At 42.2% G+C, this 27,744-nt stretch overlaps 1 protein-coding gene across 3 annotated transcripts in view; it reads right to left on the reverse strand.

Moving 5' to 3' along the window:
* BICRAL (BRD4 interacting chromatin remodeling complex associated protein like) overlaps window positions 1-27,744 on the reverse strand; it is a 70,795-nt gene that overhangs the window by 17,879 nt on the left and 25,172 nt on the right. The window contains exons 2-6 of one of the 3 annotated variants that reach the window (XM_032409812.1): window positions 17,037-17,183; window positions 16,151-16,196; window positions 15,557-15,605; window positions 15,400-15,468; window positions 11,097-12,773 (exon numbers count right to left, since the gene is read on the reverse strand). In XM_032409812.1, coding sequence (XP_032265703.1) covers window positions 11,097-12,773; window positions 15,400-15,468; window positions 15,557-15,605; window positions 16,151-16,191 — 1,836 coding nt within the window. In that variant the 5' untranslated portion in view covers window positions 16,192-16,196; window positions 17,037-17,183. Of the gene's footprint in view, window positions 1-11,096; window positions 12,774-15,399; window positions 15,469-15,556; window positions 15,606-16,150; window positions 16,197-17,036; window positions 19,020-27,744 lie in introns of those variants that run through there. The other 2 variants (XM_032409811.1, XM_032409810.1) reach the window with 2 other exon arrangements.

Below are 27,744 nucleotides of genomic sequence, written 5' to 3' on the forward strand. Positions count from 1 at the left end.
TTCCCTCTCCCTCTACCCCTCACTACCCCCAATAAATAAATAATTAATCTTAGAAAAATAAATAAAAGCGCCAAGCCTGCCAGTGGAGCAGTTTATCTACCCAGAGGGTCACTTTTTCTTAATTTGAACAAAGGCCTTGGATAGAGCAGCAGAGACCCTGTCCAGCTACTGCCTCACGTCCCCTGTGCCAACCTCAACTGGGCCCTCATGCCTGTCCAGCAATCCTTTCTTTCCTAACCAGCTCCTTTGCCCATTTTCCACTGAATGCTATTTCATTATCTTCAAACCTGTAAGCCGGGTGAGAGCTCGTTCAACTCTCTCCCACCACAGCTACAACCTTACCCACATCCCCATTCTACCTTTCCTTGCTTCTCCTGCTACAATGGCGGACGCAGCCCTCCTCTTTTCTACAAAGAATCCCACCAATGCTGTGGAATTCATGTCTGTCTCCTTGCCATCAGCTTTGAAAAAAGCTCAAGCCTTTCCCATATCTTAAAAAACAAATTCCCTTGACCCTACCCATCCTGTGCCTATCAGTTACCTTCGTTTTTCTGAATGTTGTCTGTACTCATTACCACACCTCCCACTCTCTCCTCGGTCTACTTCAGTCTGGCTTCTGCACCTAACACTCCAGGGAAACAAGTCTTACCAAGGTCGACAGCTGCCTCCTTGTTGCTAAATCTGTCAGAAACATCCTGATCCTGACCTCCACTGGCTTCTCAGTGGCACTTCGCTCTGTGGACCTCTGCCCTCCCGCCTGTAACATTCTCTTTCCTTAGCTTCCAAAATGCTGAAGCCTATCAGTTCCTCTTCTCTGGAACCTTCTGAGTCTCACTTGTGGACTCTTCTTTCTGTGTCCCTCCCCTAAATATCGAGGTGCTTTGGGGTTCTCTTCTGGCCACTTTTTTTTCTTTACTCATGCACTCTCCCTGATCCATTTCACCCATCTGTACCACTTCAGTTACAATTTATATGCTGGTCAGTCCCACTGAGTCCACATTTTGGTCTTATGCTTCGGTGTCTATAGCTGTTTGCCATATAGTTTGATTGTCCTCTAGGTTGTGAGACTTGACGAACATATTCTAAACTCCTAACTTCCCTTCAAACCACAATTTCTTTTCATGTTCTCTAGCTCAGTGAAGCTGGTGTGACGGTCAAGAGTCTATGTATCATCCTTATTTCTCCACGACAGCCAATCAATCTCAAATCCATTCCATTCTCACCATCTCTCGTGCCACCAGACTGGTGTAGGGCTTCAGCATTTCATGCTTTGATTATGACACTGGCTCCTTAACATGACAAAGGTCCCATATGATTTGGTCCTTGCTCACCTTTCCCGCCTAAATCTTCTGCACCTCACCTGAACCGGTCTTCCTGTCCCCTCAGTATCACGGTCTCTTCTCTCACCAGCCTTTGCACGGCTGTTCCTACTGCTGGAGAATTCTTCACTCAGGCCCTTGCTACCTGGGTAGGTCTCAGTCAGAAACCACTATCTCAAGGAAACCTTCCCCAACCATCCCATCTGGGTTAGAGGCTTCTTTTCTGAGCCTGGCACTCTGGATTACTTCTACCGGAGCACTGAAAACACTGCACTGCGGTTGTCAGTTTATCTGTCTGCCTCCTGCCCTGCAACAGAATGTTGTCTCACTGGGACTTGGCCCAGGGCTGGCCGTGGCAGGTACTGAAGTACTGCGGAAGGCAGGAAAGAAGGAAGGCAGGCAGGAAGGAAGGCAGGAAGGGAAGCAGGAAGGCAGGAAGGAAAGAAGGAAGGCAGGCAGGCAGGCAGGCAGGCAGGCAGGCAGGCAGGAAGGCAGGCAGGCAGGCAGGAAGGCAGGCAGGCAGGAAGGCAGGCAGGCAGGCAGGCAGGAAGGCAGGCAGACAGGCAGGAAGGCAGGAAGGCAGGCAGGCAGGCAGGCAGGCAACAGCACTGTCAGTGATTATGCACCCAGTACGCAGTATGAACAAAAAGTGCAGAGAAGGTATCTGGGGTGACTGGAAAAGGCTTCTTTCTTTTAGAGGCTTTGGGGGGGGCTCTGAAGGACAGGAAGCATTTCTACCTGCTAGGAAAGGAAGTTTAATGAATACCCGTGTCAGTAAAGATGTGGGGCTCACAATGAGGGAGGCGGGGAGGAGGGGTCAGCCTGGCTAAAATGGAGGGTTTCCAACCAGAGAAGCTTAACTGCCAGCCAGGGGTTTGTACTTTCTCTTGTGGCGATGGGGAGTCTCAGATGATTTGGTTCAGGTCACCAAGCAAATGTTTTAGGAAGATTAACGTGGTGGAAATCCGCCTTTAGAAAGAGGCCGAAGGCAAATCAATCACCCAGATAATTGCTACATTTGTCGATGTGTTAGGGTCAGAATGGGCCTTGGAAATCATCTAGCCCAGTGCTTCTCTATCCTGGTTGCTCTTTAGAATCACTTGGGGAGCTTCTGAAAAATGCTGATGCTTAGAGCTCTGTCTCCAGACCATTTAAATCAGAATTTATGAAGGAGAGGCCCATGCATCCATATTTTTAAAAAGCTCCCCAGGTGGTTCGATTGCATAGCTAGAGTTCCTCATTTTAAAGAAGAGAAAATTAGGCCTCAGAGAGTTTAAGATATAAACTTAGATCACCAAACCAGTCCCTGGCAGAGCGGGACCTACAAGCGAGCTCTGATTCCTAACCCAACTCTTGTTTTTCCCATTACATTGCAGTCCCTCTTAAAGTCTAGCTCGGGGTAAGGATGCAGAAAAGGAGAGAAACGGGGATGCTGCACTAGCAGCGCCAGCTGGCAGGTAAAATCTGCCTTTCTGAGCAGTTTGGCCATGCTCTGAACCTCCATCTCCTTGATTGTGAAATGGAAACAGTCACTCCTTGTAGCCCCAAGGTAAGGCTTAGCAATAATATGGAGAGCCTCTGGCCACTGTACCAGTTGTTAATAATATGATCATTACTTTTATTATTATTGGAAAGAACAGGTGTGAGGCATTCAAAGACGAATCTGTAGGATTTAGTAACTTATTAAAAGTATAGAAGGTGAGGAACAAACAACACCTAGAATTTTGAAGTCTCGGTGTCTGAAAATCCAGTGGCTCCGTTCTAAGGTTGTCAGGCTGAGCTAGAGGAGGGGTAGGGAGGGGCTGGAAAGCAGGGTGGGTCCTGCTCTCAAGGGATTTTCAATCTACTAAATCTTCTAGTGATCTAAGGAGATTTGGACTTAAAATAATTTACTTTTGCTTAATAGGCTAAACTCTTGTAAATTGCCTGCTTTAATCGCTGACTTTTGAATATTAATCTGTTTACAAGACAGTTTAAATCCTATAAATTATCTCTGCATTAAGGGATTTAAGCTCACAGGGCTCTCTGGAGGAATGGCTGATTCTAGGTCCAAGGCAAGGTAATCAGAAGACATGCGCACAGTATCTTGGGCCACAAAGAGCTCAAAGTAGATGGGGCCGCATCAAAAGGATAGGAGCCAGCTTCAGCAGGCCTCCACTGACCACATTTGGGACATTTTAGGCATTAAAAAGAATAATGAAAGCAACAGACTGCAACATTAACTACAAAATGAATACATGATCTTTTAGAGATCTAAAATATCTAAATATCACAGATGAATTTATATGTCAGGCTTAGCCTCAAAATGATATTGGGCAGAGGGAGAGGGAGAGTTAGCTGGGGATGGATGGAGTAAGCACAGCCACGAGTCCGTAAGCACTGAAGCTGACAGCCCCAAAGAGAGAGAGAGAGGGAGGGAGAGAGAGAGAGGGTGGAGAAAAAGCTCTTCTTTATGGAACAGTCCGGCCAAATACTCTAGATAGGATAATACGGTTAGAAAATCACCGTTTTGCAACCACCAATGTAATATTCAGGTGAGGCTCACTGATGGAGTCGCAAATCACGAGGTGGGAGGGAGGGGAGGATAGTCACATGGTCCCAAAGCACTATCCTAGCGGTCATTTCTGCTTTACAAAGGGAAAAAGGTACAGGACCTGGAGGAGAAACCTGGCAGAAGTCACCTTAACCAAGTGATCACACCCAGAATCACCAATAACAGGCCCACCCAACACTTTGTGTCTTGCCACAACTGTTTAGCTTGCCTCTGCTCATGAGGACACAATCAGACAACTCCACACTGAGGCTACTCTACAAGACAAATGATCTGGGTTGCTCTAGCCTAGAGACGTGACAACAGATGAATCCGTGCCCTTTGACTGGATTCCGGAGTGAAACTGTTGGAAAGGCCATTATTAGGTCAACTGGAAGAAATCTGATACAATTTTACTGTATTAATGTTAACTTTTCTGGGTGTGATAGTGATATTGTGGCTGTGTTAAAGAAGGTCCTTGTTCTTATGAGATAGCTGGTGAAGTATTTAGGACTAAGGGGTCATGACATTAGTAACTTACTTTCGAGATGGTTCAGAGAAAAAAGAGTGTGTGTGTGTGTGTGTGTGTGTGTGTGTGTAGAGAGAGAGGGAGAGAAAGAGGCACACGGTTAAAGCAAATGTTGCAAAACAACAATGGGTAAATCTAGGTGAATGCGTTCACTGTACTCTTCCAATTTTTCTGTGGGTTTGGGAAGTTTTCACAATACAAAAGGTGGGGTGGGGACTTTTACATTCATTCTATAAGAAGCTGGTTACATTGGTTGCCTGCAGAGAACTGAGTGGCTGGGGGACAGAAGGAGGGAAATTTTCACTATTATATATACCTTTCTGTACCTTTTGAATTTTGAACCAAATAAATATATTTCCTATACCAAAACCAAAATTTGTATTTAGAAACTTATTCCTCCCTAGAATTAACCCTTTATAGGATCAAAACTTGCTGAGTTAAATTTTCCCGAATAGGTAAACATGGAAAGTCCCTGTAATGGTGTTTTTGTTTATTACGACATTCTATAAAGTAATTTGTACAGAAATTTTACACAGAAATTATAAAGTAAAATAGAGTCACTGTAAGTGTTTCTGGGTGTCCTGGGGCTTTAAATGTTAGATAACACCTCAACATTACTTTTCTAACTCATGCTGCCTCCAAGGCTGTATCCTCCTTATTCCAATACACCTGATACCTTAATTGTTCCAGAAAACCTACAGCAGTAACACACTTGACATAATACAACTGACCTAGTTCCCATACCTTTTGGCATTAAAAGTCACAAAAAAGTTACTTCGGAGCTGCCAGTGGAGGCTTCTTGTTACCTTTGGATATTTAAACTTTTGGGAGTCAAAGAGATTTTTCTCCTTAATCAAGCCATTACTTATACACAGAAAATAAAAAAAGAGAAAGAAATCATGCTGTGGCTGATTATATATAATTAACTATAACAACAAACATAAAGCAGATCAATACATATTGATATAAAATGATCCTCAATTTATGTAATTAAACATCCATGGTGTTTTGCAGAGGTAAGTAGGTCTATGTGATATTTGTTACCGTATATGCAGAGGACATCTCTGGAAGAATATAAAGAACCTAGAAATGGTGGCAGCCTCTGGGAGGGAAACGTGGGGACTGGCGGAAGACTTACTTTTCACCGCAAACTATTTTGGAACTGTTTTAAGTTTTTACCAATTGCATGTTCTACTTATTTTTAAAAAATATATAAATATGTTTTGATAAATGCTGTCCAGGTATCATGTCTTCTATGTGGGGCAAGTTTTTATTTTTTATTTTTACTTATTTTTTAAAGATTTTATTTATTTATTTGACAGAGAGACAGAGAGAGAGGGAACACAAGCAGGGGAAGTGGGAGAGGGAGAATCAGGCTTCCCGCTGAGCAGAGAGCCCGATGTGGGCTCCATCCCAGGACCCTGCGGTCATGACCCGAGCTGAAGGCAGACGCCCAATGACTGAGCCACCCAGGCGCCCCTTGGGGCAAGTTTTTAAAACTAGAAGAAAATGAGAATAATCTGTAATTCTACTATCCAGAGAACTGCTATTAATATTATATTGCATTTCTTTCTAATGAAATTTCTGGGTGTTTTGTAAGCAAATAGGTTTTCTGTTTTCTAATTCAACATATTGTCTCTCCCCAATTATTTTTCTAAAAGTGAAAACAAATTGTTTATTAACTATACATTTTTTTAAAAAAGTAGGCTCCACACCCAGCGTGGAGCCCATTGTGGGGCTTGAACTCTAGACCACCAAGATCAAGACCTGAGCTGAGACCAAGAGTCAGTCACTCAACTGACTGAGCTACCCAAGCACCCCTACATTTATTTTTTTAAGGACGCTCTATGCTTGAACCCATGACCCTGAGATCAAGAGTCCTATGCTCTACTGACTGAGACAGTCAGGTGCCCATCTTTATTATACATTTAAAAGCACATTTTAAATATTTCAAATTTAAATGTACACTTAAAATTATTTTGTAAGCCTTTCCCCAAATCTTTGTTTTTTTTTAATTAAAAAAATTTTTTTTTTAAGATTTATTTATTTATTTTAGAGAGCCAGCACAAGTGGGAGGGGCAGGGAGAGGGAGAGAGAATCTCAAGCAGACTCCATGCTGAGTACAGAGCCCAATGCGGGGCTCAATCTCATGACCCTAAGATCACTACCTGAGCCAAAACCAAGAGCTGGAGGCTCAACTGACCAAGTAATTTTTTAAATACATTTTATTTTATTTATTTACTTACTTTTATATAAAAAGATTTTGTTTTATTTATTTTTATAAGTAGGCTCCATGCCCACTGTGGAGCCCAACAGGAGGCTTGAACTCACGACCCTGAGATTAAGACCTGAGCTGAGACTGAGTTGGATGCTTAACCAACTGTGCTACCCAGGTGCCCCAAGATTTTATTTTTTTTAAAGTAATTTCTATGCCCAACATGGGGCTCGAACCTACAACCCCAAGATCAAGGGTCACACACTCCACTAAGATAGCCAGGCACCCTTTGAAAACATTTTAAGTAGCTGCATAGCATTCATCACAGCCCATGATTCTATTATTAGACACTTGGGCTTTTATTTTTTAATTTTTATTATGTTTTAAAAAATTTTTTTTATAGATTTTATTTATTTATTTGTCAGAGAGAGAGAGAGAGAGAGCACAGAGGGAGCAGCAGGCAGAGGGAGAGGCAGGCTCCCCGCTGAGCAGGGAGCCCGATGCGGGGCTCGATCCCAGGACCCCGGGATCATGACCTGAGCTGAAGGCAGACACTTAAGTGACTGAGCCACCCAGGTGTCCCTAGATATTTGGGTTTTTAAAAAACTTTTTAGCAACTGAAATGAAGAAGAGTATCTACAGCACCCTATACTTTGAACAAGAAAGGAAGGGAAATAAGAAAATATACATGTATCTGCTCATTTGTATGAAAATAAACATAGGATAAGTCAACTAGAGATGAATGAGATTGGTGATGACAGACACGGCTGAGAACTGGCAGGGAAGGATGGAAGGGTGGGAGAAGGGTGGACTGAGGTGCTCCAGGTACACTTTCTGCAGAGCCCTGACTTTTGAAACCATGCTAATGGGTCACACTTTTAAAAGAAATTAAATAGGTAAAATCAACAAGGATAGTGGGGAAAGACTCCTAAAATGAAATATGAACAGAAACAAATAAGCAGAACTATATTTCAGATGAATAGCATAACTACACCAAGGGAGAGGGGAAAGTACTAAGCCAAGTAACTCAAATGCAGTATTTTGAAATCTTTATTTATTTAGGGATGCCTGCATGGCTCAGCAGGTTAAGTGCCTGCTTCGGCTCAGATCATGGTCCCAGGGTCCTGGGATCGAGTCCCTCATTGGTCTCCTTACTTAGCGGGGAGCCTGCTTCTCCCTCTGTCTGCCATTCCCCCTGCTTGTGCTCTCTCTCTTTCTGACCAATAAATAAAATCTTAAAAAAAAAAAAAAGATTTATTTATTTTAGAGAGAGAGAGCATGCATGTGCTGGGGGGAGGGGCAGAGGGAGAGGGAGAGAGACTCTTTAGCAGACTCCCTGCTGAACACAGAGCCTAATGTGGGGGTCAATCTCATGACCCTGAGATCACAACCTGAACTGAAACCAAGAGTCGGATGTTTAACCGACTGAGCCACCCAGGTGTCCCATGAACACAGTATTGTGACTCTATACCTTTAGGCTAAAGACAGAACTGTAAACTGATGCTGACGTCTCATTAGTAGGTTTGTTTTTTATGGTGGTATGGATTAGCTATTCTGAAACTATTTTCTGTGTATTCTAGGATTGAGCAATTTAGTAAATATATTGTGGAGCTGCCTTTCTCACTGTTAGAAAAGAGGAATCATGGAAGATGTTTGGAAATGGAAAAGAAGGAGACCTGAATAATGAACCCAGTGGTCCTGGATTAGAATCCAAAGTATCAATATGAACTCACTGTTTTTATTGATTGATTGACATAGGAGGGGGGAGGGGCAGAGGGAGAGGGAGAGAGAGAATCTTAAGCAAGTTCCATGCCCAGCGCAGATCCCGACACGGGGCTCCATCTCATGACCCTGAGATCATGACCTGAGCCAAAATCAAGAGTGGGATACTTAACCTACTGAGCCACCCAGGTGCCCCTGAACTCATTGTTTTTAATACATTGATTGATCTATAAATTGATCTGTAGATTGATCTATAAATAGCTACAGATGCTGGGTGTGTATAAAGAAATCCAAGTCAGTCGCAATGAACATGTAGTGCTCAGATCTTGGTTTCTAAATACTGTTCTCTGCTAGAAGGAATAAGGCTCCTTAAAGAAATGGTTGATTCCAGGGCAGAGGAGGGAAAGTAAAAAATGAACACGGAACATCTTGTTTTGCCAGAAATTAAAGAAAGTGCTCAAGGCATGATGGAAACGTGTCAGAAGGACCAGTAGCCAATTTGGAGGGGTGCCAAATGGCCATCAAAGTAACGAGCATCAGATAAGTGACTACAACAATTTTTAACTCATTGAATAAAATAAGAATTTATGAGGGGCGCCTGGATGACTCAGTCGGTTAAGTGTCTGCCTTTGGCTCAGGTCATAATCTCAGAGTCCTGGGATCGAGCCCCATGTCGGGCTCCCTGCTCAGTGGGGAGTCTGCTTCTCCTTCTCCCTCTGCCCCTTCACCCTGCTTGTGTTCTCTCTCTCTCAAATAAATAAATAAATAAAATCTTAAAAGAAATATTGTGAGTCCATACTCATATAAAAAAAGACATAAGTAAAAGGGGAACAGGAAAAGCTTTCTTAGAGTATAATGCCAATAATTAATGTAGAATAAATGATGGAATTAGACAATCTCTATTTGGTGGCCATCACAGTAATAGCTGATTCTGTAAGAACGGATTTAGTCAGGAATTATCAGTGGAAGCTTAAGTGGTAGTGTGTGCAAGTTTGATGAGCAACTGGATAACTACACAGTGTCAAAGTATCCCCTTAGAAGAAACTTATTAAGAAGCATCAGATACTATCTTAAGCAAGTGTTCAAAGTTTACACCACCAGTAATGGGACAAGTCCATATTGTGAGGACATACCACTTCTGTGGCAATGCTACCAAATATGTATGACCTGAATCTAATCGTGAGGAAACAGCAGAGAAACCTGAATTGAGGGACATTCTACAAAATAATTGGTTTGTACTCTTCAAAAATTTCAAGGTCATAAAAGACAAAGAAAGATGGATAACCTGTTCCAGATTTAAAGACATGGCAACAAAATTAGACAGTGATCCTGGATCATAAACACAAAACAATATAATTTTTTTCCCCTTTTGCTGTAAGGGACGTTCTTGGGAAAATCGACTAAATCTGGCTAAGGTCTGTAGATTAGGTGGTAATACTGTAATCATGCTAATTTCTTGATTTTGATAATTGTATAACCTATGGTTATATGGGAGAATGTCTCCATTTTTAGAAAATACACACTGAAGTCCAAAGTATTTAGGGGTAAAGAGGCACCATGTCCACAATTTACTCTCAAAATTGTGTGTGTGTTTGTGTGTATATGTGTGTGTGTGTGTGAGAGAGAGAGAGAGAGAGAGAGAGAGAGAAAGCGAGTGCGAGGGGAGAGGAAGAGAAGGATAAAACAAATGGTAGTAAAACGTTAACATTTGGGGAATCTTGGTGAAAGGTATATGAAATTCCTTATACTATCCTTGCAACTTTAACTTTTCTAGAAGTCTGGCATTATTTCATAACACACATATACACCTTTGACACTGAAAGTAATACACTGAATATCCTTGATCATAAATAATCTTTGTTTCCTTAGGGAATATCGATGTACCTGGCACAGAGAGGTTTTTGAATACTTGTAAATGTGGAGGAGCAAGGCAGTGGAAAAGGAGGACAAAGAAGGGTCAATCACAGGGGTGAAGGCGGGGTTGTGGAGCTGCAACTATGGGCCGTGCTCAGGATGAGCAGGAACCAGAAGCTAGAGTTCAAGGATCAGCAGATGGGGGCAGCGGGGTGGGAACCAAAGCCGATGACATTTGAGATGCTTTTCTGAAACATAGTCCTGTGGGTTTACCAACTGCCCGAGGTAATCTGGGATCCTTCCCTCGGTATGCATCCCTCTGGTGCAGGCCAGTTACCCACTGATGAGTCACACTGAGTCCCTGAGCCTTTCCCGTTGGCACTCAAGAAGCAGCCCCAACTTCTTCACCCAGTCCATAGTTATGAGCTAGTGGATTACTCCATGATGTAAGTAAATAATCTACACTAAGCTTTCATTTTAAATGCCCATAATACATTTCATCAAGTATGTGTATCAGTGGGCTCTCATTGAGTATTTGCCATTTGCTGTTAGAAGTCAACTACACTAAGTGCTTTATGTGGATTATCTCATTTAATCCTCCCAATACTCCCATGGAATGGTACTAGTATAGTCCGTTCAATTGATGAGGAAAATTAAGTCTAGAGAGGTAAGTTAAGGTAAGACTTGCTCTGTGTCATAAAGCTTTGAGTCAAATCCATGAGTTTGACTCTAGAGTCCCCACTCCAAACCCCAATGCTAGGATGGATAAAACATTTTAATTAGGAAGAAAAAAGGGAATCAATCATAAATTGAAAACTGGAAGTTAATAAACTGGGAGCTTAGGATGAAAATGATATTCTGTGAAATACACATTCCATTTTCCCATTCTGTAATCTTCCAAATATTCACGTGATAAAGCAAACGTACCTGACAGAAGAGCTGCTGGGTTCCTGCTCCAGGTGTGTTACTAAAGGTGCTGGTAGATTTGGAAGAAGAAACTGGAAGACGATGAGACACGCTGACGGGTACTGGAGTCCTGTTTGGCTGGGTCAGCTGGTCTCCCGTAAAGTTTGATCCTGTTGCTCCCGACTGAACCGCAGACCCAAGACTAGGATGGGCAGTGCTGGAGGAGCTGACCACAGGGAACCGACTAGGGCCTGCCATGCTGGTCACCGAGGGCATGGGGGTGAAGCCAGGCCTTCCCTGGGAGACGCCGCTCTGCCCAGGTGACAGGTGTAACACGGTTGGCGATGCCTGCTGCAGGGGCATCTGTCCACTGACGATCTGAGGAGAGGCGTGATTGACTATCACCGGGCTTCCCGAGGCGGCAAACGTCTGCCCAGACACTAACTGGACAGCAGCGTTCTGGCTGTTCAGCATCTGCCCAGAATATGGTTGGTTGGTCCTGAGCATGTTGGAAGAGTTTCTGTTCAACATGACATGCTCTGAGGCCACTGGGCCGGAGATGAGCTGAGAAGGTTGAGTCTGAAGCAGTTGCCCATTTATGGTCTGGACGTGGTGGACCGAGTTGGAACTGACGGAAAGGCTTGTGGGTATGAGGAACTGACTTTGGGGTGTGTGAGGCTGGCCCATGGGAGAATGAATAACGATACTACCCCCAGCACTGCTCACGGCCTGTGAGGTGACCGGTTTTCTTGCGTTCTGTTGGTTTACAATGTTCACAGACATGTGCGGACCAACTACGGAGCCCTGGGGTGAGCTGGCAGAGGCAAAAGAGATCCCTTGTTGAACATGGTGCTGCTGTATTCCCAAATTGTTCACATTGTATGTATTCTGCTGGCCCATCTGGATAGGCTTTGGCTGGATATTAATTGGAACTTTATTTGAGTTTGGTGCAAGACCCCTCTGTATGATGATGTTATGCACGGGTAAAGACGTCTGAAAGTTTGTGCTGTTAAATGGAACGGTGACAGGCTGTGCTACTGGACTGGAACTGGAGTTCCCAAACAATGAGTTGCCGTTAGGAGTCTGTCTATGGACCAGGAGCCCTCCACTCACATTTGATGGGGCTTGCTGCCCGCTGCCCTTCAATATGATTTGAGATCCATCTAGGTTATTAATAGTCATCATGGAAGGTTGATTACCAAATGACCCAATTAGCTGTATCTGACCAGATCCGCTAATCTGACTGCTGTTAGACAGATGCTGGCTGGGCACACTGATCCCCACGTGCTGCATAAAGCCATGGTGCACACCCACCGTATTGCTTGCGAATGATGCTCCGACAGGCACGTGAGTCACCCCTATAGGCTGCAGCGTCTGACCTGAGTAATTCGAAACATTAGAAGCCTGAGTAAAGGATGCTGATGAAGAAGGATGAAGCTGAGCTTGTGCAAACTGTTGGCTTGAACCTACACTGGCATCCAAATATGCCTCTTCGGCCAGTGTCTGTTCAGTGATATTGGCCTCCTGCAAGGATTTCTGAAGAATGTCGAAAGGTTGGTCCTCACTGAGATCAGGAAGAGGAGAAGACTCAAGTTCATCTTCCAGAAACTGAAGGCTACTTGAGAGTGGCAGTCCATCACTGGGCCCTTCTCCAAGCTGGTTGCTTACAGCTTTGAGGGATGACTTAGGATCAGCATTCTAAAAGAATAAGCAGCGTGTTACCTGGCATATCGAACCTTTGAAAGAGATTCTTAATAATAATAATAATAATAATAATAATAATAATAATAATAATAAAAAGCACCTCACTTTTGAATAGAATAAAGCCTAACAGTCTGCTTTCCAGGTACATCTCTCCAAAGTGCTCAGCTTATTCTGATATTCTATTTCCTTAGTAATATCTAACACTGTTTCTGTTAAGTGTACCTATTCATTGCTCTGGTAAATTACTTTATAGAAAATAGATAAATAACAGGAACATACTGATGACCACCTGGAGTTTAGCTTCATTTTTTGAGATACTGGCACACACTTGACTTTTCAGGATTGCCCTCAGTCCAGGGCTTGAGTGAGACTCAGCCCAGGGTGTGTGTGTATCCAGGAGATGGCCATGTCTAGTCCCCTGTATGACAGTAGTCCGAGTGACTTTTGGGCGTTCTGGGTATTGTTCTGTTAGAGGTCCAGAAGGTAGCCCAGAGTTAGCCCTGTCTTTCGAGGCTCCTCTTTGAGTTTGGTGCAAGACCCCTCTGTATGATGATGTTATGCACGGGTAAAGATGTCTGAAAGTTTGTGCTGTTAAATGGAACGGTGACAGGTTGTGCTACTGGACTGGAACTGGAGTTCCCAAACAATGAGTTGCCGTTAGGAGTCTGTCTGTGGACCAGGAGCCCCCCCCCCCCAGTTCTAACCCCTAACACCCTAAGCAAGACTGGTTCACACAAAAACAAGCTCCTCACATAAAATGAGTGAACGGTTGTTTGATTTCTTAGAAGGAATCAGCCTATTATAACGCTTTCAAAACTACTTTCAGTGTCCTATTCAAAAGTAAAGGTCCATCAACAGTTTATTTATCAAGCACCCACTTGTGTGTTAGTTTCTGTCCTCAAGGAGCCCTTAGGAATGGGCATTCCAACTAGAGACAACACAGGCATATGAATAAAATGGAACATGGTAAGTAAGATACACTCCACTGTCCAGCAGGTTTTTTGGGGACAGGTCAAGATTAGAAAAGAAAAGATATGGTATTAACAGCTATTTAAAATAAGGTGGGGGGGGCACGCCTAGGTGGCTCAGTCATTAAGCATCTGCCTTCGGCTCAGGTCATGATCCCAGGGTCCTAGGATCTAGCCCTGCATCGGGCTCCCTGCTTGGCGGGAAGCCTACTTCTCCCTCTACCACTTCCCCTGCTTGTGTTCCTCTCTCACTGTGTCTCTCTCTGTCAAATAAATAAAATCCTTAAAAATATATATATTTCTACTAAAAAAAATTTCTACTATACCTGACACGATGGAATAGAAGTACCCAATAAATACATACTGAACGAAGCAGTCTGAAAAGTTAGAATTAATACTAACATGGAAGGAGGAGGGTTGGTAAATAAAAATCATGAACATTGAGGGGCAGGCTAAATATCTACTTTATGGGCTTCATGGCACCACATGAAGTTATTACTTGTTCAGAATGAATTTCAGAAATGCTCCTGGTTCACAAGCCTTACTGGAGATCAGTGTTGTGACTTTAAAACCACCCCTAGCACGTGGAGGTGTCTCGCATATGATCCGACATAACTTACACACACTCAAATACTTGAAAGAACTGTGCACCCCCAAGGACCTTCCGAATACTATTCCGTGTTATAGATGAAGAAAATAAAGGCCCTGCTGATAAGTTAACATTTATTGAGCACTGTACCAACTAATTTCCACGGACTAGTCAATTAATGTTAACCAACCTAGGAAAGAGTTCTATTATTCTCCTGGTTTCATAAATAAGGAAACTGAACCTTACAGAGATGTAGTGACAGATCCAAGGTTACACGTCTAGTAAGTGGTAGAGTGAGGATTCAAACTTGGGCAGTCTGACTCTGGGCTACCATCCATGATAGAAGAAGGCACTTGAAAAGATGAAAGTAACACAGGCTTAACCATAGTTATCTGGATGTCGTCCGCAAGCAGGACTTCCCTATCCCCCAGAGGTCAGGTTTCTTGTCCAGATGCTCCTAGAGCTTGAGAATATGAATCCAGAATGGGCAACCTGAGGGAGAAGCCTAGCTCTACAACTCCTGGCTGTAGACTTTTGAGCAAGTACTAACCTCTCTGCTTTGGTTTCCTCATGTATAAAATACTGATCATAAAAGAGCCTACTTCACGGAGTTACCGTGTGGATTAATGTGGTTAATCTTGCTAAACCCTTGGCGCCAAGAACATACTAAGTGCTCAGTAAGTTTTAGTTATTACCTTTTTTTTCTCGCTTAAGATGGAAATGTTTAGTAAGTAACTACAATTAAGAATACTTTCTTTAAAGCTTTGTGATAAGGTCTAAAACATTCTAATATGACTTTCTTAGGTTATCACATTTTGGAGTCATTTTAGAAAGACAGGTGAAAGCTTGGGAAAATGGCAAAGTAAATCTCATATAGCTTATCTGAGTCCATGAAGTTAAAAGGAGACAATGTCAACACCATTCAGTAGATCCTCCCTCCGTGTCAATTACAAGAGACAAGGTAATAACTCTCATCAGGCTCCAAAGGCAAGGAAAGCCTCGGTTCACAAGCCATCAATGAGACAGAAACACTTTATCACTGGATTCAGTTTCCAATACTCACACTGGAGTTGGCGAAAATTGAATTTGAATTGGCTGCAGAATATCCTGCATTCGTCAAGTCATCATTGCTCTGCAAAGGTACAAATTTGATAAAGTGATTACTTTAACTGTAAAGAAAAGACAAAATTTATATCTGTGATGCTCTAAATATTACTTACAGATTTATTACTAGGTCCATGTAGAAAATAGTTCAATGCTTGTGGGTCTCTGGAAAACAGCAACAAAGAAAGGAAAACAGCAAATAAATACGTGACCTATATTTGGGATTCATCTTCACTAGGGTAAAAAGAAAATGACGTATTAGCCTGAGAAACATTCTCTCCCTATTTTTAAACAATTTTATTAATAGTTTGTTTTATTATTGATTTCTTGATGTTGTTCCATTTCCTATTATCACTCATTTCTGCCTCCTGGGATTTGTTAGAAGGTAAATTTAATAAAGGATGGCCTAATTATGAACCCTGTCATATCCAAATATTTTTGTCTCTTTATTTGCTAATCCATATTCTATGTTGACTTCCATTTTAAAAACCCACCCAGTTTGTGTGTTTTTTTTTTTTAATTTTAAATAATCTCTACTCCCAACATGGGGCTTGAACTCATGACCCCGAGATCAAGAATAACATGCTCCACCGACTGAGCCAGCCGGGCACCCCAAAAACCCACCCAGTTTTTAATATGCTTATTAGGTTGTTTTAGTACAGCAAACCTCACACATTTGATTTACCCTGATTTTGGAACGAGCATCTTACCCGATAAGATCAAGGAGACACGAGTCATCATCATCATCCATGACAACTATAAGAAAAGGAATAAAGAAAGTGCCGGTTAGCCAAGCAGATTAAAGCAGATTAAAGCATCAATACAACATAAAAATACACTCTTTACTTTCCTAGATAAGTAACTGTGTAATTCACGTACGTTTTTTCTCTAACATGCTTGTTTTTAATGGGATTTTTAAAATTTTGTGGTCATTCAAGAGACTAAATATTCAATTTAAATTGTTTTTATTGAACGCAAATCCTTAACTTACAAGTCAAAAAAGAATCTAGATAAATCCAAGATAGCTGGCAGCAGCCCTTCCCACACAGATTCCCCAAAGGGACTGTAAACCAGGAACAGCCACTTCCTCAAAATGTATCATGAAAAAGGGGGAGAAATAATATTTTTGTTTTAGAAAAAAAAATCTCATGTATGCAGAGGCCTGTTGCGTTTTATGGCTGACTGTTTCCAAACATGGTGGAGCAATCTGGATTTCTTGCCATATTTTGGCTCTCTTTATAAAAACAGAAAAAGCCAGTTCTCCCTACTTTTTGAGGCAGAGGAGACACCATAGCCCCAAGCAGCTCTGCCTCAGGCTTGGCCCCAGAGGTCCCAGGTTCCTCCCCGGGCAGCAGCACCACCAACTGTTTGATTCCAAACAATCTATATCCCATCGCTAGAATCTTTAAAGTAGAAAATCTCAACCCCCAACTGCCCCCGGCTCCGGGCCCCAAGCTCCCTCTCTCCCCAGCCACGGACAGCACCAAGCTCAGCCAGCTCGATTACTGTGCTCTGGCTGAAACAATAACAACTGGACAAGTTCCAAGAGCAGTTCTCCCCCTTTCTCCTCCCTCCCCCGAGATCCGGTAAACTTACACTAGTGATCCGACACCTGGCAACACTGCTTCGCACCCATTTCGAGCCATGCGTGGAATAATTTACATCACGGAATGCCGGGGCCAAGAGTTCTGGAGCAGTTGGAAAGGGCAGTTGTGAACGGCAGTTGGACGGAGGAATGAAATCCTGAAGAGATGCCCAGAAGAGGGACACGCCCGAAGAAGGCAGAAGGGATAATTTCTACTCAATGTTTTTTCTTGGTTAAAACTGTCATCTCCTCTCCAGTTCCCCCAAACTCCCCATCCTATCAGTCACAAGGCCAAACAAGTATAAAACTGGCTCCTGCCACATGGAAGGAAACTTGCTTCCTCCAGGAAGGGTCTGGAAGGGGTAAGTATCCCCCAATGTGAGACCTTCCTGTTTGGGGGGGGGATGAATTCGTTCAGTTGCTGAATGGCCTGGGGTGATCAGAAGTGGAACTCTGGTGGAGAGGTGAGATGACTGGTGAGACAGGAGGAAGAAGAGGGGGAAAGCTGATCCAAGGGTAACCTCCAGGCTAAAACTGTGAAAGGGGCAGCAGACCAGGTGAAATCTGCTTTGAGGACTCAGATGTGGAGTTACAAAGGAACACGCTAGCACGACAGTACTTCCGAGGAGTGAAAATGTCACAGGAAAGGAAAGCGAGGAAACTATAATTAAGTAGATATATAGAAGTCTGTGGGAAGGGCTTCCCTTAAATCCTGATACTTAATATGGCAGAATTGCATCAGCCACAGCTCATTATTGTGCCATGAGCTTGTCTCCCAGATATCACAATCACATGGAATAAATTGGGCAATTTTGACATATCACCAAGCCCATAAAGTGGATATTATTTCTTTACTCTGACATGACTTTTGAAATGGAGTTCCACTATATCCTTTGTAAATTATTTTTTATAGTGTTCAACAGTTTCTGGAATAAACTAAGAAAAATGTAAGTGAAAACTAGCCTGTACCGAGACCACCTTTCACAACTATCCCAGCTTCCCTCACGATTTTACACCTGTATGAGCTTCTCTAGCAGAGGAGACATGCAAGGGTTAACACACTGAGAGAGGAAGTCAGCACCAGTCACTCTACCAAGGTGTCACCGCCACTGGGACTTTCAAGCACAGAGAACATCTGCCAAAGTTTGAAGTGACAAGCTACTCCTTGAGTAGCACGAATAAGAGAACAATTTTATAATACTGGATGAAATTAACAGCCATTGTGGAGCCTCCCCTATCAAACCGAACAGGCTGCTCAAACAGTTGACAAAACACTCCCCGGGATGTCTGTCCCAGTCAGTGGCATCTGTCCTACCAGACAGGTCTCTGCCTCTAGCTCCCTTTGGGTAGAACTCCACGAGCCTTTATAGTCAGGAGTACCCTGAGAATTCTACCTTTTAAAGGGCCATACTCTTTTCTGACTTTAAACAGTTTCAAATTAAAAGAGATGACTCCTATCCTTATGTCTCCAGCTCCACGTCCGGCCAAAACATTAGTCATCCTCCGCCTAATCCAGCAGTTCTTTCCCCAGGAGGACACACGGTCCACCAGAATAACTTACCAAAGGAGAGGTGTAGAAATTGACAACAATTCCGAGTGGGAAGACAACCTGAGGATCAGAAACTAATGACTTCAAAAGTGAAGAGTTCAGTTCTCTTTGGAAAGGTTCTCCCTTTCCTTGCTGAGACTCTTTTCTCCTGAAAGTAACAACCCTGGAATCACTAAGTGGGCCTCTGGCCACAAGTGAAATTTATAACGTGGGAAAGAGGAGTCCCCCCTCTTTTTCCCTCTTACGGAAAACCTTTAGATCAATGGTTAAAAACTACTTCTTGGCTCAGCACACTTGAGCGAGACACATTCCCCTCAGTAACAGCAGCTTAACGACAGTAGGATTTGTCACAGAGGGAGGGAGACTGTAGTTCTTACAGAATCCTGACAGGCATCCCAAGAGGTCGGAAAACACTACCCCAGACACCTGATTACCACTTTTTTTTTTTTTTTAAGTAGGCTCCATGCCCAACATGGGGCTTGAACTCACGACTCTGAAATCAAGACCTGAGCCAAGATCAAAAGTCGGAAGCTTAACCAATTGAGTCACCCTGGTGCCCTCTGATTACCACTCTTAAAAAAAAAAAATTAAAGCTACTATGAAATCGTCCTTATCCGAGTCAACACTTTTAATAACAGCTTTTAATCAAGAGGACACAGTATAAAAGTGACATTTTAAATCAGTGGGGGAAAGATGTTAGCTGTATGGAGAAAATATGGTGGATCCATACTTTACATCTTACACAAAAATAAATTCTAGATGGATCAAACAGTTAAATGGGGGCAGTGAGGGGACGAGAACTTAAAGTACTAGCATAATAGTACATAGCATAGTCACATACTCCTCCAACTGAGCCAGCCAGGTGCCCCGAGATACTATTTTTTATAATCTTGGAGTAGGGAAAGTCTGTCAAAAGAGACAGAAGTATAAAAGATTGACAAATCCAATGACAAATTCTTAAAATTCTGCATGGTAAAGGAAAAAAACTATAAACAAAGTCAAAGACTGAAAATAAAGTCCAAAAAACCTAAGTGAGAAAAATACTCCCAATTTATATCAGAAAAGGCTTTTCTCCCTAATACATTAAGAGCTCCTATAACCAAGAAAAAGTTATCCTGCAGAAAATCAAAGGGTATGAACAATCATTCATTAAAATAGGAAAGTAGCCCTTAAACATATAAAAATAATCAACCTCACTTTGAATAAGAGAAATATAAATTAAAATTTCAGTGAGATACTATTATCAGACTGGCAAAGATAAAAAGGTTTGGTGAAGGACTATGCTGATCAGTAAGTGGGGAAATGGGAGCTTTTACACCTTGCTAGTAAGAGTGTATACTCCATAACCTCTGGGGAGGACAATTTAGCAGTACCTTCCAAAATTTTAGGTGCACAAATCACTCTACTTAGCAAATATTTCCAAGTACGTGTCCCACAGATATTCTTGCCCATGTGTGGAAGTATATGTGTATGAGATTATCCAGTGCAGGATTATTGCCTTTAGCCAAAGACTGTAAGAGACCTAGATGTCATGGGTACGGGGTTTCTTTTTGGGGATGTTGAAAATGTTCTGGAATTAAATCACTGAACTGTACACTTTAAAAGGGTGAATTTTATGGTATATAAATTATAACTTGATTTAAAGTATTAAAAAAAAACCCTAGATGTCCTAATGAGAGACTTGTTAAATCAGGTTGGTTGACCCACATAGCCATTAAAAAAAATGGGGAAGCTTACTACATAGCCATTAAAAACAATGGGGAAGCTTTATACAAACTGACTTGGAAAGATACATGGTCAAAAGAAAAAGATACAGGGGCGCCTGGGTGGCTCAGTCGGTTAAGCGTCTGCCTTCGCCTTAGGTCATGATCCCAGGATCCTAGGATTGAGTCCCACATTGGGCTCCCTACTCAGCGGAGAGTCTGCTTCTCCCTCTCCCTCTGTCCCTCCTCCCCGCTTGTGTTCTCTCTCTCTCTCAAATAAATTAAAAAAAAAAAAAATCTTAAAAAAAATAAAGTTTAAAAAAAGGAAAAAGGTACAGAACAGTGTGTACATTATAGTATGTTCGATCTTTCCTCTACCTTCTTGAACTTAAGAAAATTAGCGATAAATTTTTAATATCCTTCTCCACTAATTCTATCATTTGTATCATGTCTGGGTCTGTTTCAATTAATTGATTTTTTTTTTTTCTCTTCATTACTGGTGGTATTTTCCTGCTGCTTTGCATACCTGATAAATTTTTATTGGATGCCAGACATTGTTAATTTTATGTTATTGAGTACTGGATATTTTTGTATCCCTATAGATATTCTTAAACTTTCTCTAGGACACAATTAAGTTACTTATTTTTTTTTAAGATTTATTTATTTACTTTAGAGAGAGAGGGAGTGGGAGGAGGGGCAGAGGGAGCAGGAGAGAGAGAATCCCAAGCAGACTCCGCACCCAGTGCAGAGCCTGACGTGGGGCTTGATACCGTGACCCTGAGATCATGACCTGAGCCGAGACCAAGAGTCGGATGCTTAACTGACAGGCACCCCTCAATTAAGTTACTTATAAATCATTTGATCCTCTTGAGGCTTGCTTTTAAGTTTTGTCAATCTTTATGGCTAATTTTGCCCTATTCTGAGGCAATACTCTTCACTTGATGAGTACTTCACTTGATGTCTTATGAATTACAAGGATTTCTGCACTCTCACAGGTAGGAACACAAACCATTTTCTGCCCTGGATAAATACTGTTTGATTTGACATATCAAACTTCTTTAAGGGGCGCCTGGGTGGCTCAGTCAGTTGGGCAACTGCCTTCGGCTCAGAATGTGGTCTCAGCGTCCTGGGGTCAGCCCCACATGGGCCTCCCCGCTCACCACTCAGCGGGTAGTCTGCTTCTCCCTCTCACTCTGCTCTTCCCCCCTACTCGTGCCCTCTCTCTCTCTCAAATAAATAGGTGAAGTCTTTAAAAAAAAAAACAAAACAAACTTCTTTAAGATAAATTCCAACACAGTGACAATAACCTTAGGTTTACTGACTATAGAATCATTAACTATACAAAGCAATGTTTCTCAAACTTGGGTCTGAGAATATAATCTTGGGTGGTCTGAGTTCCCAAGTTTGAGAAACATTAACAGATTCTAGAGTCATTCAGAAATATACACACTGAAAAACTTCAGGCTCACAAAAATTGTGCTCTGAGTATTGTTTCCTCTAATCCTTTTGGGTGGTTCTCTCCCAGGACTTGGGTCTCTCCCCTACACTCCAGGTACTGACCAGTCATCAGCTGAGGACTCAGGGGTTTTCTCTCTGGGCAGCGCTCTCCTCTCTGGTACTTGGCCATGTGTTTTAGCCACCTTCACCTACCAACCACATCAGCTCAACCCTGGAAGATGATCAGACTCCATCTGGCGTCCCATTCCCTAGGCTGTGGTGTGGCAACTCTCTCCAGACAGTATGCTGGGGCAATATAGGGCGCACCTCATCCATTTGCCATTTCTCAGGGGTCCCTGTCCATGCCGCCTGATTTCCCATGTCTCAAAGCCACTGTTTAATATATTTTGTCCTATTTTTAACTTTTTTTATTCAGGAAGGTAAATCCAGTCCCCATTCCTCCATCTTGGCCCTATAGTCATGTTTAAGGTTTTGGAAAAAATCACTTTAGGCGGTAACAATAGTTTCTGTGAGTTAACTGGCATGAATTATAAGATCAGAGTTTACCGAAAGGGGGGTAAAAGAGGAGAGTAAATCATACAGTTTTATCCCATGCCTCCTTTTGTTTTGTTTTAAGGTTTTATTTATTTGACAGAGAGAGAGAGATAGCAAGAGCAGGAACACAAGCAGGGGGAGTGGGAGAGGGAGAAGCAGGTTCCCCGCGGAGCAGGGAGCCCGATGCGGGGCTCGATCCCAGGACCCTGGGATCATGACCTGAGCCGAAGGCAGACGCTCAACGACTGAGCCACCCAAGCGCCCTGCCTCCTTTTGTTTTCTACCCTGAAGAATAGCTTAGGGAAAGAGGAAAGCTGCTTCTTTAATTTCAATCTTTAACACAGTTGGTCAGTGGCTGAAAACAATATTCATTACTCATTTAGTAAACATTTAGCACCTACCATGTGCCAGGTACTGTTAAGGCTGGGACTATCACATGAGCGTGACATAAAATGTAATAATAAATGTAAACACACCTAATATTTTTTGTAGGACTGTCAAAGCAATGCTGAAAAGTGAATTATTGTGTTTTAGCAAATGGTTTTCCAATGAGTGTCATGATCAAAAAGCTATGCCATAGAATAGCCACTTACCCAGGGCAAGTAACTGTTTGTCAACTAAGATATAAAGTATTCTCACCTTACTCCTTTTACGCTATTGTAATTGTTACCGGCTGTTAAATTTTATAATTGCAACACAGTGTGAAACCTTCTGGCATGGTTCCTGACTTTAAGGTACTCACTTTCTTCTGGAAGAGAGACATTCAATAGTTTATTACAATGTAATGTGACAAGTGCTAAGAGTTTTTGGCAGGGGTTTTCAAGCTTCTTCAGGTGAAGCCCCTGGGCTTTTTTTTTTGGTGACATAATAGAACATTTTACTAGAAAAAAAACATGATGGTATTTTCACAATTATACCCACTTGCAATAAGAAGGGTCAAACTTAACATGATGGGCTCTGAGTTTTTCAGTTATTATTCAACAAAGAACTGCCGGCATTTTGTCATTGGCTATAGCTTTCTAGCAGCAATGAAGAGAAGGTAGAAAAGACTAAGAAATATTATTAGCAGAAAAACTTGGGAATTTAAAAATTCCTCCATCAGAAAAGATGCTGGGCCTTGGTTCAACTCACAAAATGCAGAATTTGAAGGCCTTAGAGCTGCTTTAATTCCTACTTAGAATAAGGCAGGGCAGAAATAAACCTCACATAATAAGCGATCCAGCTGGCTACACAATGTGCTATACCAGGGGGGGAAGAGTGGCCAACCTCAGGGGGTCAGGGCCAATTCTGGCAAGGCTTTACAGAGACTGGGGACATATGGGGGAGAACACTGAATTTGGAAACCAAGGGCTTGTTTGAGATATCTGACATTGACCTAACTACTGTGTGTTACTGACAAGCTCCAATCTCTCAGGGCCCATTTTTCCACCTCTAAATGAAGTGAACAGCCACAGCTATGATTTTTAAACTTTGTTCCCTGGCGACCTAGGATTCTCCAAGGTATCCAGGAGCTTTCTTGAAGGCCTGTTGGTCAGAGAGACACTCTGATACTCCCACTTCTCCCCTTCATCCCAGTGACTCAATTCTTACTCAACTAGGAGAAAAAGTTTGAAAACCATTTTTAACTGGGGTGTCCATTAAGACTTTCAGATGTAATAATGAAATTGGGGTTATTTTTTTAAAGATTTTATTTATTTATTTGTCAGAGAGAGCGAGAGAGCGCACAAGCAGGGGGAATGGCAGGCAGAGGGAGAGGGAGAAGAAGGCTCCCGGCTGAGCAGGGAGCCTAATGCAGGGCTCAATCCCAGGACCCTGGGATCATGACCTAAGCCGAAGGCAGACGCCTAACCGACTGAGCCACCCAGGCGCCCCGAAACTGGGGTTATATTAAAAAAATACCCACATATCTTTTAGAGAGCCATACTGAAATAGGTATGAATGAACTACTATGATGTCTAGGATAGATTCAAAATAATATAAAGTTGGTTACTGAAAACATGGAATCCTGGTACACTAAAACTAATATAACACCATATGTTAACTACACTGGAATTAAAATTTTAAAAAATACATACAAAGAAAAAAAGCCTAAAAGGAAATATAGTACACCAAACAAAACAAAACAAAACAAAACAAAAACCCACCAAACAAATCAAATATGGAATCCTGTTCCCCCAGTCTCTTCCAGAAGATTCACCAGGAATCTGGGGTTACAATAGGGTTTTCTCCGTGACCCCCTGAGGTTGGTCACTCTTTCCCTCGTGCTATAACACATACTCAGGCAAATTTCAGGCAAATTGGGGAACTTATCAGGTGGGCCCTGCAAACAATGGCCTCAGGTCAGCTCAGAGACACAAATTGAGGCTCCTTACTCTTCAAACTCAGGGGCAGGGTTCAGTTTTTTGGTAATTTGACTGAAGGAAAATGTCATAGGTGAAATCTTATTTGGGAGTGTATTACTCTAGACCACCTTCAGTATCACTCTTTCCACTCCTTGCCATCAAATAATTCCCTTATTTCTTCCTTCCCCTTCTGACTTCATTTACTTGTATTTACATTCAAAAGTCAGCTCCACCAGCTTCACTGATAAACCTCAGCACCCAGAATAGCACTTGGCCCATAATGGGAGCTCAATGAACATTTAAAAAATTTCTTTCTTACCCCCAGCTTCATTGATTTAAGTGTAAGTTTAAGGTATACAGTGTGATGTTTTGATATATATGTATATTGTGAAATGATCACCCCAATAAGGTTAGTTAACACCTCCATCACCTCACATAGTTACCAATTTTTTATGTGGTGAAAATATTCAAAATCTACTGTCTTAACAAATTTCAAGTATACAATACACTACGGTCACCATGTTATGCATTAGGTCCCCAGAACTTATTCATCTTATAACTGAAAGTCTGTACCCTCTGACAAACATCTCCCCATTTCCCAGCCCCCAGCTTTTGGCGACCACCAGTCAACTATGTTTCCACAAGTTTGACTCTTTTAGATTCTGCCTATAAGTGAGACCATATAGTATTTGTTGATCTTTGTCTGACTTATTTCACTTGGCTTATGCTTATGCCCTCAATGTTCATCCATGTTGTCACAAATGGCAGGGTTTCTTTCTTTCTTAGGGTTGAGTAATATTCCATTGCATGTACGTGTGTGTTATGTGTGTGTGTAAAACAATTTTTTTATCCATTTATCCACTGACAGACACTTAGGTTGTTTCTACATCCTAGCTATTGTGAATCATGCTACAAAGAACAGGGAGGATGCAGATATCTCTTTGAGACAGTGATTTCATTTCCTTCCGATATATATCTAGAAGTGGGATTGCTAGATCATATAGCGGCTCTATTTTTAATTTTTTGAGCATCCTCCATACTGTTCCCCATATTGGCTGCACCAATTTACGTTTCTACCAAAGTGCACTAGGGTTCCCTTTTGTCCACATCCATGCCAACATCTTTTTTTTTTTTAAGACTTTACTTTTCAGTAATGTCTACACCCAACATGGGGCTCAAAATCACAACCCTGCGATCAAGAGTCACATGCTCTACTGACTGAGCCAATCAGACACCCCTTGTCTTTTTATAATAGCCATTCTAACAGGTATGAGGTGACATCTCATTGTTGTCAGTGAACATTTTTCTAAATGAATCTATCACCCTTTCCAGTATGTTGGCCATAAGATGGCAAAACCTCCCAACAGGATCAGGCACACCAGGGAAAGTGTGCTCATTCCCTTTTCCCTAAAACCTACTTCAGCTTTCCAAGAAAGTATGCTTATTTTGGAGAACAGGTTATTCCTATGCAAGAACAATCCAAAGTGGAAAATAATTCTACTTAAGCCTAGAATTAAATAGTCATTTCCCGCTATTCCCCTACACTCTATTCTAGCCAAACTGCCACTCTCCTGCTCCCAGGAGACAATCTTCTTACCTGAAATGCTCTTCTTCCTCTTCCATAATCTATTCAAATCCCATCCATTATTCAAAATTTAGCTTGAATCTACCTCTGTGAATCCTTCTCTGACAACCCTGGGTGGTCTTTAGGAGTCTCTAGCTAGAATTCTAAAAGCCACAACCATGCCTTTTGACACTGATCAGTCATTGCTCTCTATGATTATCTTCATTATGCCTATCTTTTGCTCTCAACTAAAGCACAACCCAAATTTAAGTAAAAAGAGTCTAGAGTGCTTTGAGAATACTGATGAAGAGCAATGTATTCGAATGTAAATATAAGTAAGTCACCCATCTCAAAGCTGAGCAACTTTTAGACTGCATGGTTTTTTGACATCAGTGAACTGGAAATACTGGCTCATTACAATAGGTTCTAGTTTCATTTTGAACCTCTACCCACCCGTTGGCCCTTTGCCATCTTGACCATTTGATATCCCTCAAAATTACTACATCACTTTTTAAATTCTTTGGCTTTGCACCTATCTTTTTGAGAAGACAAAAAGACCTTCCCACTCACCCCAAGTGGTCAACTGATGATGCCTGTTTATTTTATTTATTTATTTATTTATTTATTTTAAGATTTTATTTATTTGACAGAGAGAAAGACAGCCAGAGAGGGAACACAAGCAGGGGGAGTGGGAGAGGGAGAAGCAGGCTTCCCGCGGAGCAGGGAGCCCGATGCGGGGCTCGATCCCAGGACCCTTGGGACCATGACCTGAGCCGAAGGCAGACGCTTAATGACTGAGCCACCCAGGCGCCCCTGCCTGTTTATTTTTTAAGGCTTTGAGTAAAATTACACTGCCTCTCTCTTTTTTTTTTTAATCCCCAAGTAATATTAATTGTTCACTCATTTGTATCCCCAGAGCACGTCTGATGTGTTACTAGCATCTGACAGGTGTATGACAAAACTGTGTTTTTCTGATCCCCTTGTTAGCTGACAAGTTCCGTGAAAGCTGGGGCAGTTTCTTTTTTTTTTTTTTTTTAAAGATTTTATTTATTTATTTGAGAGAGAGAATGAGATAGAGAGAGAGAGCATGAGAGGGGAGAGGGTCAGACCCGATGCGGGACTTGATCCCGGGACTCCAGGATCATGACCTGAGCCGAAGGCAGACGCTTAACCAACTGAGCCACCCAGGCGCCCAAAGCTGGGGCAGTTTCTTTCCATCTTTGTATTATTAGAGTTTAGTGCAACGCCTGATATAAATGTGCCTAGTAAATGTCTTTTACTCTATTGAATTACTTTACTAAGATTTTGGTCTAACTTTTCTAAGGGTGATGTCAGTTCCTTATTATTTAGTTTCCAAAAATAGGCAGCTAGGCTACACATGAGCACTTTTTCACATCATAATGCACAGGATTTGGGATGCAGGGCTGGGCGTCCATCGCCCAGGACCTGCAGGCTTATGCTGGGCCCTTATGCATCTAGCCAGGCATTCCTGCTGGGAAGAAAAAGCCATGAGAAGTCAACTGACTCCCCATCTCTGCTCCAGATCAAATGACTCCATCCCTGAGGCAT

This window comes from Phoca vitulina, unplaced genomic scaffold (genome assembly GCF_004348235.1).
Source record: "Phoca vitulina isolate PV1807 unplaced genomic scaffold, GSC_HSeal_1.0 scaffold11, whole genome shotgun sequence".
NCBI lineage: Eukaryota > Metazoa > Chordata > Mammalia > Carnivora > Phocidae > Phoca > Phoca vitulina.